This window comes from Amblyomma mixtum, chromosome 3 (genome assembly GCF_055824585.1).
Source record: "Amblyomma mixtum isolate Tamu chromosome 3, ASM5582458v1, whole genome shotgun sequence".
NCBI lineage: Eukaryota > Metazoa > Arthropoda > Arachnida > Ixodida > Ixodidae > Amblyomma > Amblyomma mixtum.
Window position 1 is genome coordinate 187389775 of NC_143014.1, and position 14144 is coordinate 187403918.

Sequence of the window (14144 nt, forward strand, 5' to 3'; positions counted from 1 at the left end):
TCCAATAATTTAAGCCCCAAGTCCACAGGTGTACTTTGCACCTTTTTGTACGCCAGAAGCAATGCATAACGGGTGAACTGTGCCGAAAATTGGACCTGGCCTAGTCAGATGACATCTCGGCACTAAATGTTGCATTGTAATAGAGTTCTTTCTTTCTCTCTTTCTGCATCATGCACGTGTAAGCTGTCGTGCTTTCCTTAGGCAGACGTAAAGTCACAGTAAAGCTTACTTTCTTCCATTGAGAGTACTGTACGGGCGCTCCACAAGCGCCATCATTGCTGCACAAAGTCACTATTGATCGGAGTCGCCGCAAAAGTTTGCTTCAATCAAGAAACATGCAAAGCGGTTCATATGAGGTGATTTTTTTTTTTTTTGCACTTAGTCTACGGAAACCAAACAAATGTTCACACATTGTTCACCACATCCAAACAATTCATAATGGCCAAGTGTGTCTTACAAGCATGTCTTAATAAGAGTCTACTTATTCTAAAATACTGCCCCGAGGCATGTGTCTTAGTCATGTTTGTCCTCTTCTCATCAGTGAGCCTAAATCAAGGTGTAAAAAAAAGCGTGCCATCTTTTTCTACACTCTAGTATGTGCCAGAAAGTACAGGCATAAGGCTCACCAATATAAGGGATCACTCACCGGAAAGGAATGCCTTTTGGATGAAGTCTGGGATTCTTAAATTAAGTGAGAAACCTTCTGTGCTGTTCTCATGCGTAACTAGCCCTGCAATGAGAAAAATTCACATTGTAACAAAATATATAGGGTACTTTGGCTGCTATTGGAGGGAAAGATATTAATACACGTGCACAATTTTATTAACACTTCCGAGGCACAGAATACTAGCTGCAGTCAATTTCAAAGCACAGAACTACGGACGACTGTCAACCGTAAACAAAAATGAAAAAATGTCACATTTTCACAATAAGGTTGGGAGTGCAAGTTTATGAAAACAGGCACCGATATATAATAGAGTCTTTCCAAGATAAACTCTAATGAAACCTTCTTCAGCTTATCAGAAGTTCAGCTTGACTAACTGATCTGATGCCATACACTGGGAAGTCCAGATACTTGTTACAGGAATACAGGAAAAGGCAATGTATAGGCCAGCCTTACAGCACAAAATGCTTACAAAAATTTGCCACACTGAGCTACTAATATATACACCTGCGCATACTTCATTCATCCTGAAATACATGACTACACATGACCACACAATTACAAATGCCACCCTTCTGTAAGCAGTTTTTTTTTTCACTTGCATATTCTGCTACCGTAAAAAGAAAGCATCTGAAAAGCATGTTGCACAACTCCTTTAATACTATAAACGTGCAAGATGGAAAACCTCTGGAGTTCAAGAACTGTAGTCATAACTTTTTTTTTTTTAAATACTGGCTACAGAAGAAATTTCTAAGGCAGCTTCATCAATCTACAATAATCACAACCGTTCATGAGTTCCCTTTTATTTTTTTCTCCTTCTTCAATACTACCGATTTCAACCCTTACAAAGTTGAGCACACTGCTCCCATTAGGCACATTTCAGCGCATAATTCCCAATTGCTACAGCCCCTACCCTTCACAAATTGTCATTGTGGCTTAATCTGAGAATAAGTTCAACAAGTATGGTTAAAAGCAAGACATCGGAACATAAAACATGGTTTCTGGCCTGTTAGGTGCTACCCTAGCTAACGACTTAAGGCTGTTGTGTGTTTATAATTACCACTCTGATGTTGAATGAGCATTTTCAGTATACAAAAAAAAAAAAAGGTGAAAAATAAAAGGATACCCAATTTCATAAAAAAGTTTATTGGGGCAACCATTCCTTACAAGACCATTTATAACATATAATGAGCCATAAATAGAGCATTCTATACCTCATACAAAAATGACTGATAATTACTTTGTTGCTACAAAAATAATGAAAAACTCAAAGTAAGGCGACTTTTTGTTCAGTAACCAGATTTAAGTCAAACTCTTGTTTGGACGAGTTGGTTCATCTTTGAACGGGTACGTGCTTGCGCGAAGAACCATGTGTCATGGTCTTTTCTTGTATTTGATTACTGTATTGAAGGATATCAATTTTACACGTTTTGCTATCTGGTGGCACACTTGGTGGCAGGATGCTGACAAGAACAGTGCGTATATTTGCTTGCTAATCTTGTGATTGCCCAGCACTAGTATAAATGCATTTGCCTTCTACGAAAATAAACCAGTTGGAAGTTGCACTCTGTATATGTCGCGTGTGTTCCTTTATTGTGTCCCGTCTTCTTTGCGCAAGCACATACCCGTTTAACCAGATTTGTACCTTGATTCAGGCTCAAAATATAGCCCCCGATTTTTGCCCCTCCCCAATTCTGAAAATAAATGAATAAATAAAATAGAACAAAGCTTGAAAACAAAGGTCCTTATTTATCAGCAATCTGCGATCCTAATGTTGTCAACATAAACAGCCTGGCAGCTCATGCAGTTCCTAGTTTTTTCCTCTCAGCTCTTAAGTTTGCGGTGGCCACCTTTTTATTCCTTGTGCATGTTTCATGACTCAATATAAGCATTTCTGCAATAAGCAACTCAACTGGAACATGTCCACTAATCTCACCAAAGTTATAATGCACACAGAATTCTTCAGCCCCAACTCACCGTGAACAATGACACTCGGGTCAAAGAGCACAAAGGCCACTAGGAAAGATACACTGGGGCAAGTAGGATGGCTGTACCCTATTTTCATTAGGCAATCACTCCTTTCCCAAGAAAAGTTCTTGCTAGCAGGATGCTCCACGATGCTTCCATCTGGTAACGTTTCTTGCCATCCCTGTAAGTCATGGAAAATAGTACACATCAACCACAGAACAACTGGAGTCTGTCAATTTTTTTTTTTTTTGCAGCCATATCTACTTGCATGGAATATAAGCAATCAGAAGAATATCTGTCAAGTAGATTTCAGTCCTTATAGAGAGCATTATGGTCAAAACTGCCTAGCCATTATCTTGGCAGGTCCATTCTTTCGCCTCAGATATGATGATGAAGGACCTCACGTATAATCGAGCATGCTGGTCGCACCACACCACAGAACTGACAACACTGGACAGCGAAGTTTCAAAAAGTTAAACAAAAAATTTCTGGCGGTTTAGCATTGCTAAGCACGGAATATTGTGCGAAAGCAGTTTTTTGCAGGTGGACACCACCACCATGCACTTGAAAGCGCGACTAAGGTGTCCATTGACCCTAGAAGCCAGTTATAGAAAATCAACGGAGTCTACAACGCTGTCAATGCCAATGATGCCGGCGGCCTATTGCTCCAGAGCCATGTTTCTGCCAAAACACTGTCAACACAAACGCAAGCAGTGCACATCTCTTTATCACTACCACCACATACCTCAAAGCGCGATTGAGGTGTCCACTGACCCAGGGAGCCAGTTATGCACTTTTCCTTTCCTTTTGTGACTTTTACGCAAAGATCAAAGTTGGTGAAGATGACAATGGGCAATGAGCACGAGAATGCGTTACAGCTTAACTCGAGGCGTGATCGGCTGAGGCGATTGCCTACTCTTTTTCAGTGGCCAGCTAAGCTGATCTGTTCGCGCCGCTGCGGGTCCGAAACCCAGTTGCAGCAACATTTTATTTCTGTATGTATCTGAAAGGCTTTAGACAGACATCGGCTTTTGCAGGATTGCTAGTGAAGTAGTGCTTTTGTAATAAAAGAAATGCTAATGAAGGTAATAAAATAAAAAGGAAAAGCTGGAATTGTTGACCATGCGGGTGTCTCCTGCAGAACGTGTTCCAAAGGAAAAAAAAAATGTAATTACTTAATGAAATTAGCTTTTTTTGTTGTTGTAATAGAGAAAAATAAAAGGCTGTGCAGCGATATGGGTGTCAGATGGGCAAATAATTTAGTGTCACTTCCAATGAGTGCACTCTGCCTCATGGAGTGCCACTTTGTAAACACAGCAGTAAATGGAGAATATAAGTGTCACTCGAAACGGACAATTTTTCAGTAACATACTGCGTACCCAGCCTCCACGTCCACCATCTTCACAAGAAGGAGTTACTTCACCTGTTCATCCACAGCTGGTGTTTCCTCAAGCGACGACATATTAGACGCACCTTCTAAGTTCGTAGAGACACACACACAGCTCCCGCACTGATCTGCCTCAAGAAAGAAGATGTGGTCTAGTTTTTTTTTGCCTGCATCCTAGAGTCAGGGATTAAGCAGATTAAGTGCAGCACTGACAGCGCACTGCGTGGCAGGTGTCCACAGATAGCGAGTGCACATCTGCTTAGGCTAGATGAACCCTGCACCATTTCTCCACAGTAAGGCAACGTGACAATGTGAAGAGTGTTCAAGGCGAGTGGAGTGAGTTCACCAAACTCATTTTAAGTCAAGTGCATTTTCAGCAGAGAGTGTCACTAAAGTTCACATCTCACTGAGCAAATGACACAGAGGTGTCACTGGTTAAAAGTGACCCTAAATTTACCTGCCTGACAGGGGTATAACAAGACCACGAGCCTGCATGGCGTCTGCAGTGATATCCAAGAATTAGGTTTTTGCCTTTACGGCGGTTTAATGCCCCAAAGCAACTCAGGCTATGAGAGGCGCTGTAGTGAAGGGCTCCAGAAATTTAGACCACCTGGGGTTCTTTAACGCGCACTGACATCGCACAGTACATGGGCCTCCAGAACTTCCCCTTCATCAAAATTCGACCGCCGCGGCTGGGGTCGAACCCACGCCTTTCGGGTCAGCAGCCAAGTGCCATGACCACTGAGCCACCACAGCGGCTAAACATCCAAGAATTGGACAGAAAAGTGAGTGGACAAAGGTGGGCCCTATTCCAGGCAATTAGAGGGAGAGGAAGGAGGCCTTTGTAGTTATTCTGCTTGCAAGCAGAACTTTTTGTACAAATTTCGGTTGTGAGTAGAAAAAAAAAAAATTCTTACTACAACGGCCACACCCAGTACATAGTACCGAGAGATTATGTATGTAACATGCACAAGAAAAATTGTGTATGCATGGTCATTGGCTCAGATGCTTTACTAACATAGAAAAAGAATACCTCACAGTAACTATCATTCTCCTTTCCAAGAATTAGCTGTAATCACGTTCAACCTCATTTTTAGATCTCCGAATTTGTCCCAGCAAGTGCTATCCAGACTGTCGCAGCTTGCATCACTGCTAAATCGCTTGTAATTGTAAGGCTTGCTGGCTTTCTTGCTGTAGTCGCTTTTCATGCAGCAAAGGTTTGTAGCCCAGCTTTAGCAGAGCCACTGATGGTGTGTTGTGAATAGACTAGCACCCACAATTCCACCACCAAATAGCATTACTGCCAAAACCGAGGACCAGCCATGTGCTTTAAAGTGCAAGCAAATCAAGATAGTAACCAGCCACCCGCATGAAGACAACAGAATGGTGCCAGCTTGACATTACAAAACATAACAGAATTGTGTGGAGCCTGTCAAATTACTTCGAGATACTGAAGATGCAAATCCTGTATTGTTGGCACCTGTAGCCAGTGCACACAGTATAAAATTTTTAACATTTAAACAAGTTAGTTCATCAAGTGTAGTTTGGAAATCACAGTACACATAGCAGCTTTCTTCTCCCTACGACTAGTATCATGAAGCAGCCAGCTAAACCTCATTTGTGACTTGAACTCTCAAATATTTCCACTGTGAAGATTTCCACAGTAAAAAAATACATAACCAGACAGCACACAGAAAAACCTTTTAATGATATGAACACTGTGTTCATAAAACGAACGAGCTGCAATACTTCCATTGAAAACTGCCGAGAATGTATTGCACAAGTCACCAGGCTGGAACTAACCTTCAATGCCAGTTCAATGCCTGGCATTTAATCAGCAGTGCTGATCTCTTACCACTGACAAGACCACCAGCTGCAGCTATACAAAAAGACTTTCAGTACAGGACTTCTAGCAGTACAAAACACCAACATCATATGCATGTTTCCTTCAATTACTGTACAGCTTACCAGAATGCCATACAAAATTTAACTGACAGGTAGATAAGAACATAGCGTCTCCTCACTGTTAATTAGGTTGTATCATGAAGGTCAAGGAGCAGAAAGGTTTTCTCAACAAGCAGCTGTGACAATATAAAATCCAACTCACAGGAAGAAGAAGAAAAAAGTTTGCATTCCTTTCTAACAGTGATAAATATAATCCATGACCTTTGTACGTGCCTGTCAAATATAACTGTAGTAAAAAAGTGCGTGTTCCACTGAACCTGGTCTTCTGCACACAAAAAATTGCTTCCCCCAGCATAAGAACCCCTTTTCTTCCAGCTGTCAAGGGGTATAGTGGTCATTTGAAAATTAAAAAACAATGATTCAAGCCGCATGTCACCAAGACTATGCTACCATTGTGCATGCAACATTCCCATCACCTCCTGGTGGAAAATTTGGCAAAGCACACGCAGCACTAATTTCAGTACAAGATCCATTAAAGCAGATGACACTTCATGGTACTTTGGAAACTCCGAGCAAACAATTATTGCCCTTCTGGAATGCTACAGAGAAAAGACCCTACGTTCTGCAGAAAAGTTCACATGGTGCCATGGTTAAGTCTGGCTCCATCAACGCATAGTCCATTCAAAGAGAAAGTTGCAGCATAATACAAGGCTCAATCAACTATTCCAAAATTGAATGAGCTGGGAAGAATATCAGATATGACATTCAAATCTTAGCCACAGATATAGCCAATACTGCTTGATGCTTTTAACATTCAGCGAACACTTTATGCCTTTATTATGAAGTGCTAATTGGGGTCAGGGACAGAAGAAAGGAATCAGACAACCAATATTTCGTCTGCATTTTCTTTGTCAGAACATTCCATATGGAATCTGTCATCACAATGCAAAACACGCCAATGTGCAATAATTTATACTAGCATTCCTCAGAGCAGGGCTCTGGTTTCTAAATCAATAAGCCTATTGCTATAGAAAGCTGTGTGACATCAACAGACAGGTGCAGAAATACTATACAAGGAGCACAAAATTAGTTAACATGATTTAAAAAGCAATAGGAAATGTGCAATAACTCATTTCCACATTCCTCAAGATTGCCACACCAATGCACAACCAAAAGCTGGCGATGTCATGCTACATGCTTGTCTTCAGGAACTGAGAACTGAAGCCACTCAATAGAAGCTTGAAAAAAAAAATGCACAGCATGAAAAATTCTGAAATTGTGTGCTATGTATTAAGACAGAAATGAATGAGGAAGATTTGATGTCAGCACCTCTTTAAAAGCTAACTGGCCCCCAAGCGAAAAACCAATGTTTTTTTTTATATCTATCAAAAGTTTATACAGAAAACTTTGTAACTTTAAAACGCCCTGCCCATGAACTTTTCTGCAAATGTCCCAGACTAAAAAAACCATTATGATGTCATAATACATAAGCATTAAACATAAGTTTATTGTATCTTTTCTGCCACAAGGCAAAGTGGAAGCAACGAAAATATTTGAAATTACTATGCATGTTTGCAAAATACACTTCCTCAGCACTTCCAAGCACCTTTTTCATAACTTTCCCACATATTTTAAAAAGGTACACGATGCATCTGTTTGCATCAGTTTGCACCTTGAAGGTGTGGGTTCAACACATAGCCCTGCAGGAAAGGCAAATACTGCAGGGTATAGATGAAATTTGATCAAAATACCAAACCTCGCATGACTAAGACAGAAGTTTTCTTCAGCTGAACCATTAGGAGTGCCACTCATAACACGAACTTGTCACAGTGACTTGGCAGTATTTATGCTCTGCTGATGAATGCGACAGCACCATGCATTTGCCTTACAGTGGAGGCAAAATGCAGAAATAAATGCAGAAAACCCTGAATACTAAGATTCTGGTACATATTAAAGAACCCCCAGGTGTCTAAAGCTAACCTGGGGCCGAATTCTGTAAAGATTCATTTCATTTTCCATTTCATTTCGCCGTGATGCCAATGTGATGAAAGCAACAGCAGGTGGGAAAGCAAACGGCCAATCACTAACCCAGCCGGTATCGTCGAGGCGCAGCCGCTAGCCATCATTCTGCTGCCACTTCCAGGCTGGCTGAGCCACACGCACAACACTATGCTAATTCATCGCACAAATGATGCCCAGTTTCATTGCCGAGACTGGATTAGCTGCGATAAAGCTCATCTGACGTGTTAAACGTCTCCTCGAACTGCGTCATTCATGGGTGTCAGCGCCGTTTTGCCAATGAGACATGGGCTCGAGGCGAGTTTATGCAAGTAAGCACCATTAAGGGCACATTTCTGTTACGATCGCCGTGACATCTCCTCTGATGCTTTACATCAACAGGAGAAGTGAGGACCAAATGGAATGAAAAGCAAATAGATCGTTACAAAATAAGGCCCCTGGAACCGGATAATATGAGCTGCGTTACAGCCCCTGTGTACCTCTGACACACAAAAATATGTCAACAAAACAAGGCTCATCATGACCAAACACGTGAAGGAAGGCAAGAACTTATAGGAATGAATGGAATCAAAGCAAGGCAATGGGAAATGAGACAAAAACCCATGGAAAGTAGGGATACTAAAGATTTCAGAATAGCTAGGCAGATTCACTGAGGGCCAGTTCTGTGTGGGACACCATAAAAAGCCACTATATTCGAAGACATGGTACTGACTAAAGTGCAGATACTGATACTTGAGACCAGATGATTTCAAATGGAGTGGTAGCGGACCTGTGTTAGTAAGAAGGGCAAGCTGCCATAATACTGCAGGCCAACAAGAAGGAGCCTAAACAGTGATTGATTGACAGATTTTTCTCTTTTTACTCAGGCGAGGCAAAGAGTGTTATGAAGGTCATGTCACCTTTATATATTCATCTCCTCAGTCTGTGCTGCCTTGCAACGCAACAGTTAAAAAGGAAACATAAAGGAGAAAGAAATCAATACATTGTGGCTGCACCTGCATATGGGCATCAATAGCACAATGCCATCTTGGTCAGGTCATACCAGCAGGATTCTTGTCAAACCCATGAGGTAAAGCACACAGAAGGGAGCAATCACTGCAAAACAGGATTTAGAGAATTCAAGGCATGCAGTAAGGCAGCCTGTAATAAAATTAGAGGGTAGTGTGCAGCCAAAGCACTTCTGCATGGCCGTACTAATGCTCATGCACTTGCTGCACAAGTAGGTCTACATTATGAAATTGGCATGGGTATTAAAGGCGAGAACAGAATACTGCCAAAAAAAAAGGGCATCTGTTGTAATAATGACACACTAAAATGAATATAGTGGCAGTTTGGGCGTGTTGGTTCGTCGTGACAGACGCATACAGCGCACCAAGGGATGAGGACACAAGACAAAGACACATGGGGCACACAAGCGCTGTGTGTCAGTCAGGGCTCGTCTGTCTGATGTGTCCTCCTTTCTTGTGTCCTCATCTCTTGGTGCACTGTACACTTCCGTCACTACAAAGAGGTACCACAGCAAGGCCCAGGAGAAATGCTGACCAGATTCTACTGACACCTTTCTTTCCACAAAAGAATGCTGTACTTTATCAGTAACAGACCTGTTAGCTATACTTTCTACTCAAGTACCCATGCAGTGTTACAGAGTCAGGGGGAATAACTGAGCTAGTTGGTTGTTCACCACAATATAAAAGGACTAGTACTTCAAACAGGGAACAAGTCTGTCTTGTTGTACCCCTTGGTCCCCGTCCGAAGCTTTGCTTTGCTTTATGGGAATTTAATGTCTCAAAGCAACTCAGCTATCATGGACCCATCTGAAGCCCTAGTCTTCTTATACTATAGCGTTACAGAGGATTCAGCCACCTTAAGGTCCCTTTACTTTTACTATTATATCATTTATAACAAAGCCTTTCCGCCATCATGGTGGCTTTCACACATTACAAGGGATTACAGTAAACTATATATACAGCACCACATTTTTTACACTTTGTGCAAAGTAGTAGACTGTTATTCGAAACAAAAAAAAAGAGTAACATTTGACCTGTCACTACATGTGCCAAAATGTATGGGCTGAAACAGAATAAAGCCCAAACACTTTATAAATGACTTAAGATGGCTTACGTCAAGCTCAAATCCAGCTTCAGTCATGAGCACATGGACTGCAAGGACCAAAGCTTCACGAGGATGGTTTATGTTGCATGTCATGTGCAAATCTTCCAACTGCTTTGGTAGAGGCATGGTAAAATCCTGTACCTGGTAGCAATACTGTGGCCGTGATTCTTCCCTGGATTAAAAATTTAAAAAATCATGGCTGGATGAAAGGATACTAGGCATATTCATCAAAAGCAGTTGACTTTTCCAGACAATTATTCTTATGCACACGGCTTGCCAAACAGCAATAAAGTAAAAAGTAACTTGTAGGGTTTAACATCCTGAAGCAACACATGGGCTATGATAGACACTGTAGCAGAGGGCTTCAGATTAATTTAGACAACCTGATGTTCTTTAATACGTTCATTTAGTCATGGGTCACTGGTAGGTCACGTTCCACATGCAAGCTGTGCAGCCACAAATGCTGCATCACGCGATGAAGCTGTCAGAAAGCTCAGTACGTTTGAGCAGGTTGCTATTGTGATCTGTTGGTGGCTCAAAGAAGCTAGTTTCACAAGTGCCTCACTGGTGGGTCACGCCGGACTAAATCAAATTTAAGAGTGGCCCACTGGTGGGCCACAATTCACAAGGATCAGGGCACTGAAAATTGCTGCCGCAGTGAATGTGCTGACATCGCAATACACATAACTGCTCTGTATTTCGTCACCATCAAAATCCGGCTGCCACGGACTGGATTTGGTCCTGCGACATTCGGATTAGTAGCCGAACACCAAAGCCACTGAGCCATCACAGCAATTCAACAAACAAAACATGAAAATATGGCGCCTAGTGCATATCATTGCAACAACACTTTGCATTGCTCCATACATCAAAATTTCCAGAGCCCTTCACTACAGCGTCCCTCATATAGTCTAAGTCGCTTTGGGACGTTAAACCCCATTAACCCCGCTAAACGTATAGATCATGCTGTATAAGCATGCGGAGTAACACCTCAAACACGCATTCAAACTTGGACCCACGCAGTGAACGCCAGTGCACATTTACTGCCAATGAGAAAAAAACCAGTGACAGCCAATGCCAACACAGCAATGCAGGTACTTATTTTCCTTTTCAAAACAGAGACTTGGGCAGTTCAGTCAGATGAAGTTTTTTGGCTATGATGCAAGAAAACCTGACAGGTTCTGAACGTGTGATTGCCGAAACATGACTCAACTTTTAAAATGTGCGTTCCCACAAAATTAAGAAACTGATCATCTGTTTCAAAAGGAAAGATAAAATATAAGAAAGATAATGATATCAGAATACGCTAACGCCTACACTTCCCTTGTCCAGGCAAAACAATGCTTAGAACATACGACAGGATTCCGCCTCTGGGAATTTTAAAATAACCTGCACGCGTGCTGTCGCACAGGCTCGTGCTGACAGCTGTCAGAGCCGTTTAATGCACTTTCATTCTAAGCTACCTAGAGTAACCTGCCTAATCTGAACGCAGCCATAGAAAACAGGCGTCCGCGTTTAAAACTAGCCCAAGTGGCGTGGATTTAATGCACAAGCACTTTATGTCAACTTTTGCAGTTCTTGCAGGAATATGATCGGGTCAAGCAAAAGTTTCGAGCTTAAACATTACAAAGATAATGATCAATGATCAAGGCCACTGCTGTATTAAAACTAGTTAAGATGACAGGTGAATTCGTCGAACAAATGAGCGCGATTTCAACCTAGGATGAAAACAGCGACGAGCAAGTCGTTATGCCGTCCGTCCGCAAAACACGTAGTTTCAGTTTGCGACACGTCCAAAATATAACCCTACGTGTACCACAAACACTTCATCCTAAAAAAGCGACGAGTAAGTCAGAAATTATTTCTGAAAAAGCATAATGACGCGAAAACACCGAAGCTTATGACAAACTGAAAAAGCGATTAAGACCGAACGATTATAGCACATGACATTCGTCTTAAGGCATTATAAACTGATGTCAGTCGTTAACGCTAAACCAGTTTCTCACAGAACGCTATAAGCTTACAGTCAACAAGAAAACAATAATTTGCAAAACCGAAAGTATTCCCAAGCAGCGCGCACACAACATACCTCATCGCCGTCGCGCCGCTGGTTCCAAAAGCGCTAGCAACTAAGCTTGACATGAATAGACTTCTGAGTTGAGCGAATTTAAATACTTAATACGCGTATAGTGCCCTTCAGCGGCAGCGCAAGGTACGAGATGGCCGAGCGAATTTTGACGGCAGTCCACAGCTACACAGAATGCATGTGCGCATCTTGTCCAAGCGCAAGCACGGGAGCACGCGATGGTGATGATGGTGATAGTGGTAAGGCCCCTCCTCCCTCTAGTGGGCAATAATCTCTTTCTATGAAACTCCATGTTATGAGGGCACGGTCCATGGAGGACGGTGAATGAGGGAGACAGAAAAAAAAAAAAACTTCTATCGTATTTCTCCGCGCCGCTCGCAGCTGCTCGCAGCGAAGCGGCGATCACATGATCCCGCTGACGTATTGTGCAAGGTATTGTGTTCCAGTTCGTGTCGGCTCGTTGCTCATACCCAAAGTATGAGCCGGAGGTGGACAGCCGCTCCTATCTTTAACACAGTCTGCTTTGTTATCCAACTGAGGGGGAATTTAATTGTGAATCCCCCACTGGGATGAGGAAGGGTGTCTTCTCGTGGGGCTCCTGTCACACGAGAAGCGGCTTTCCCGCAGAGCTTGAAACAAAATGACCACGCCGCGGTGGCTGAGTGGTTATGGGCTCGGCTGCTGGCCCGAAAGACGCGGGTTCGATCCCGGCCGCGGCGGCTGAATTTCTTTGGAGGAGAAATTCTAGAGGCCCGTGAACTGTGCGATGTCAGTGCACGTTAAAGAGCCCCAGGTGGTCGAAATTTCCGGAGCCCTCCACTACGGCGTCTCTCATAGCCTTAGTCGCTTTGGGACGTTAAACCCCATAAACCAAACCAAACCTTGAAACAAAATGGCGGACTTTCGCGCAACCTTGCTCCAACCGCTCGCTGCCTTGGAGCGCCGGAGGAGCATCCAGTGACCATTTGCCTCGTTTGTCCAATTAAAGAGCCGCTTCATGACATCATGTCATTGATAGAAAACCCATGATAAATCCTGATCATAAGATCGGCAGCTCAGCTGACAGGTGAAGTCCCCCCCCCCCCCCCCCTGGAATTGCGGATATTATTTATGCACTAGCTCCTTTTTGGTGCTAACCTACCGCCGTCCCTATCCCCGGACATCGTGTCCCCCCCCCCCCCCCCCCCCCCCCCCCCCGGAAAAAGTTCTGCGGACGCCCTTGGGTGTATGACGACATGCGAAAACCGTCTCTCGTCCTTTGACTATAACAGCAGACGTGCTTTGATACCCTTTCTTGAATATTTTATGCATTTGCCAACTGCAAGAAATCCATGATTGCACGGTAATATGAGCAGGAAGCGCTTCGTACCTGGCTGCAATAGGCGCTGCGCGTCCTGCGAGGAGGCTAGGTATCGCTATTCAGCACTCCCAAAGACAGAAATCGCCTGGAAACATGGAGGCCATTCCCATCGTGTTCTCCAGTCCACTGGACATAGGTCCGTTCGATTCGCTTGCACTGCATGAACTGGTTCTCACGTTTGTGCAGTTCGCCATTCGTTTCAGTGGTGGTTGTATTTTTTTATATTTCACTGCATGCCTTACCATAAAAGTAGCGCAAAACCAGGACGACGGACAAAAGGGATCAGAACACACACCCACAACACAGGCGCTAACTTCCGGCTGACGAAGAAAGCCAAAACCAACCAAGTGAACGGAACCTGAGCAAAAGTAGCGCATGCGCTGACCTAAGAGATAAAATAAATAAAAAAAAGATGCGATAAAAAATGGGGGATCACGGATGTTTTGAACCCAAGAAGGGCAGCTCTCGTTTAGACAAGGAAATAGACGGCGTACTAACACAGTTATCTTGTATCCGCATCCGCATGCCTCCGTTATCCGCATGCCTCCAGTCCATGTGACATACGTACCCCCTACACCAATGCCCAGAGGGGCTCTGTGGGAACCTGCACTAAATAAAAAAAAAATGCCGACGATTACGTTAC

General features: G+C 43.1%; 1 protein-coding gene across 2 annotated transcripts in view; it reads right to left on the minus strand.

Annotated features, from left to right (window-relative positions):
• The window catches only part of LOC149353011 (F-box only protein 7-like), a 33757-nt gene extending 21398 nt beyond the window's left edge, over positions 1 to 12359 (minus strand). Inside the window, exons 1-4 of one of the 2 annotated variants that reach the window (XM_089582211.1) lie at positions 12145 to 12359; positions 10065 to 10227; positions 2642 to 2813; positions 647 to 730 (exon numbers count right to left, since the gene is read on the minus strand). In XM_089582211.1, the coding sequence (XP_089438337.1) occupies positions 647 to 730; positions 2642 to 2813; positions 10065 to 10227; positions 12145 to 12197 (472 nt within the window). In that variant the 5' untranslated portion in view covers positions 12198 to 12359. Of the gene's footprint in view, positions 1 to 646; positions 731 to 2641; positions 2814 to 8938; positions 9039 to 10064; positions 10228 to 12144 lie in introns of those variants that run through there. The other variant, XM_089582212.1, reaches the window with a different exon arrangement.
• Positions 12360 to 14144: the final 1785 nt, after the last annotated feature.